Raw genomic sequence first — 3,624 nt, 5'->3', positions numbered from 1 at the left:
TCTCTGTCCTCAGCTGAAGACGGTCTCTGCTCTGCGTCTCTTTGTCCAGGAGCGTGTGACTGCCAGGACAACACTGGCGGTCTGAGCTGTGAGCGCTGTAAGGACGGTTTCTATGGCGACGCCTCTCAGGGGACGCCGGACGACTGTCAGCCGTGTCCCTGCCCGTCGGGGGCCACCTGCGCCGTGGTCCCCAGAACCAGAGAGGTGGTCTGCACCAACTGTCCCGGCGGAACCACAGGTACTGGGCCCGACCGGACCGGACACAGGCCTTCAGTGTGTTTACAGCTGTCAGTGAGCATCGGTGGTCTCACCTGTCTGCAGGTAAGCGCTGCGAGCTCTGCGACGACGGGTTCTTCGGGGATCCTTTGGGTCAGAACGGGCCGGTCCGAGCCTGCCGCGCCTGCCAGTGCAGCAACAACATCGACCCCAACGCCGTCGGCAACTGCAACCGCGAGACCGGAGAGTGTCTGAAGTGCATCTACAACACCGACGGCTTCTTCTGCGACCACTGCAAGGACGGTTTCTACGGCAACGCCCTGGCGTCCGACCCCACGGACAAGTGCAAACGTAAGAGGTTCTGACCCGGGTCCGCTGCGCGGGTCGGCAAAATAAAAACAGAATGGATCAAAGAAAATGTTTCAGGTTTGAAGGTTTTTCACTGGGAAAACTGGGGCCAGAGTCCAGGAGGAGGAGGAGGTGAAGGAGGAGGAGCCAGTTAGAGTTTTTCATTTGGTCGTTTAAGCTCCTCCCCCTCCTCCTCCTCTCCCTCCTCCCCCTCCACTTCCTCCTCCTCCTTCTTCTCATCATTACTGCGCTGAGATCACGTTTTTCAGATGACCTCTAATGATCGCTGACTGTTGTCCTGTTGTTTCTGATGGCCCTCTTCCTCCTCCTCCTCCTCCCCCTCCTCCTCCTCCTCAGCCTGCTCCTGCTCCCGTCTCGGCACGGTGAATCAACAGACCAGCTGCTCTCAGGTCACTGGTCAGTGTCCATGCCTGTCCAACGTGATCAAGCGCGACTGCAGCGCCTGCCAGGTCGGATTCTTCAACCTGCAGAGTGGCAACGGCTGCGACCGGTCAGTCCTCGCCGCCGCCGCCGCGCCGCAGCTCATCCTGCGGGACGAACCGGTAACACCCTCCTGTGTGCACGTGTCCGCAGGTGTAACTGTAACTCCATCGGCTCCACCAGCGGCCTGTGTGACATCATCTCGGGGCAGTGCGAGTGTCAGCCCGGCGTCACCGGCCAGCACTGCGAGCGCTGCGAGCTCAACTTCTTCGGCTTCAGCCCGTCAGGATGCAAACGTGAGCGCCTCATGTCCATCCAATCATGACTCAGCATGAGCGGGTTCTGCCATCATGGAACCACGTTCCTGAGTCTGCTCAGCCACAGTCAGGGCTCAGAAATGTTAAGTGTGACACCTTGACGGTTTACCTGAAGCCACTCCTTGGTTTATGAGGACAAACCGGACCGAACACCCAGCTCTGTGGGACTGACTGTGGAACATCTGCTCTGGTATGTCTGACAGTTAAAGCCTCCTTGTTTCCTCTGCAGCCTGCGACTGTGACCCTGAAGGGTCCCACTCGGGTCAGTGTAAGGAGGACGGGCGCTGCGAGTGCCGACCCGGCTTCGTGGGGACTCGGTGCGACATGTGTGAGGAGAACTACTTCTACAACCGCTCCGTGCCGGGCTGCCAGCAGTGCCCCTCCTGCTACAGTCTGGTCCGAGACAAGGTGAGCCGTCCCACCGCTGAGGCAGCTTCACGCCTGCAGACTGCGGTTCTGCTGGACTAACCTTCTGTTTGGGGGTCCAGGTGAACCAGCAGAGACAGAAGCTCCAAGAACTGCAGACCCTGATCGATAACCTTGGCTCGGGGAAGGACCTGGTGAGCGATAAGGCCTTCGAGGATCGGCTGAAGGAGGCGGAGAAGGCCATCATGGAGCTGCTGGAGGAGGCTCAGACCAGCAAAGGTAACAGCATCCAGAACCGTGACCCGGTCCGCAGCTCTCTGAAACCCGGCGCTGACTGATCGTGACCCTGCAGATCTGGACCGAGGTCTGCTGCAGCGCCTGAACTCCATCAACAACACGCTGACCACCCAGTGGAACCGCCTGCAGAACATCCGCAACACGGTGGACGACACGGGCGCCCAGGCCGACCGCGCTCGGGACCGGGTCCGGGACGCCGAGAGCCTGATCGAGCGGGCGCGCCAGGAGCTGGACAAGGCCAAGGAGGCCGTGGCCAAAGTGGTGCGTCAGCTCGCTGTCGTCATGGTAACCAACGGGGCACAAGGACACGCTAACCGATCCGCTGTCTTCCCACAGGACGTCAAACCGTCCAGTGTCCCCGGAGACCCCAACAACATGACGCTGCTGGCCGAGGAGGCGCGCCGCCTGGCCGACAGGTAAGCCCCGCCCCCGACCGGAGCCACGGGTACGTCAGCTCGTTATCGCTGACGAAAGGCTTCCTGCCAGCCAACCCTCCCGACAAACGGTTTGAAAACATTGTTTCTCTGCAGACACAAGATGGACGCCGACCAGATTGAGAAGATCGCCAAAGACGCCAACGACACGTCCACCCGGGCGTACAACACGCTGCTGAGGACTCTGGAGGGAGAGAGCAGGACGAGCGACGAGATCGACAAGCTCAACAAGAAGTGAGGTTCCGTCTGGACCGGGTCAGAACCTGAACCGGGTCAGAGCCCGGACCGGGTCAGAACCTGGCTCGGGTCAGAACCTGGACCGGGTCAGAACCCGGCTCGGGTCAGAACCCGGGTCAGGACCATCATGGTGGCGCCAGCAGGAGCCACCTGTTTGGTCTCCTCTCGTGTTTTTAGGGGAGGTTTCTGCGGTGTAATGGCGGATTTCCTGAGCGCCTGTCCTCGTCGTGTCACTTCCTGTTCAGGTACGATGACGCCAAGAAGCTCGCCAAGCAGCTGGAGCAGCAGGCCGACCGGGTTCAGGCCGAGGCGGAGAAGGCCGGAGACCAGGCTCTGAAGATCGTCGCCAACCTGACCAGCCTCCCGCCGTTCGACACGGCGCCCCTCGAGGTGGGCGGGACACCCGGGTCACGGCGCGTCGCACTCGCTAAGATCCAGCCTGACTCGTCTGCTTCGTCTTCTCAGGAGGAAGCCGGCAAGATCAAGAAGGAGGCGTTGGACCTGGACAAGCTCATCGACAAGACGGAGACGGAGTACAACAACCTGCGAGACGACCTGCGGCCCATGGAGCGGACGGTCCGGAAGCTGCTGGAGGAGGGAAAGAGCGAGCAGCAGGTGAGTTCTGGTCCGGCTCACCCGGACGCTCGTCCCGGTTCTCAGCCGCAGACCTGATCTCTTCTTCACGTGTTCCCGACAGACCGCAGACCAGCTGCTGGCCCGAGCCGACGCCGCCAAAGCTCTGGCTGAGGAGGCGGCGAAGAAAGGCCAGTCCACGTTCACGGAGGCCGAGAGCATCCTGGACGACCTGCGAGGTACCTGCGCCCGCCGGGGTTCCCTGTGGAACCAGAGCCCGCGGTGGTTCCAGCGTGGAACCAGAGCCCGCCGGGGTTCCACGGGTAACCAGAGCCCGCGGTGGTTCCTGCGTGGAACCAGAGCCCGCCGGGGTTCCACGGGTAACCAGAGCCCGC

The 3,624-nt window shown here is 61.7% G+C and overlaps 1 protein-coding gene across 1 annotated transcript in view; it reads left to right on the top strand.

The window, feature by feature from the left end:
* Nucleotides 1-15: 15 nt before the first annotated feature.
* The window catches only part of lamc1 (laminin, gamma 1), a gene marked incomplete at its 5' end in the record, with an annotated part of 8,901 nt that continues 5,292 nt past the window's right edge, over nt 16-3,624 (top strand). The window contains 12 exons of the mRNA XM_017404890.2: nt 16-238; nt 322-567; nt 922-1,075; nt 1,159-1,301; nt 1,552-1,730; nt 1,811-1,967; nt 2,041-2,246; nt 2,322-2,401; nt 2,516-2,653; nt 2,902-3,046; nt 3,122-3,271; nt 3,354-3,468. Of these exons, the coding sequence (XP_017260379.1) occupies nt 16-238; nt 322-567; nt 922-1,075; nt 1,159-1,301; nt 1,552-1,730; nt 1,811-1,967; nt 2,041-2,246; nt 2,322-2,401; nt 2,516-2,653; nt 2,902-3,046; nt 3,122-3,271; nt 3,354-3,468 (1,936 nt within the window). The remainder of the gene's footprint in view (nt 239-321; nt 568-921; nt 1,076-1,158; nt 1,302-1,551; nt 1,731-1,810; nt 1,968-2,040; nt 2,247-2,321; nt 2,402-2,515; nt 2,654-2,901; nt 3,047-3,121; nt 3,272-3,353; nt 3,469-3,624) is intronic.

The sequence above is a fragment of the Kryptolebias marmoratus genome, unplaced genomic scaffold (genome assembly GCF_001649575.2).
Source record: "Kryptolebias marmoratus isolate JLee-2015 unplaced genomic scaffold, ASM164957v2 Scaffold59, whole genome shotgun sequence".
NCBI classification, from domain to species: domain Eukaryota; kingdom Metazoa; phylum Chordata; class Actinopteri; order Cyprinodontiformes; family Rivulidae; genus Kryptolebias; species Kryptolebias marmoratus.
Note: the sequence above shows the minus strand (reverse complement) of the source record. Positions and strands in the feature narration are given on the sequence as shown.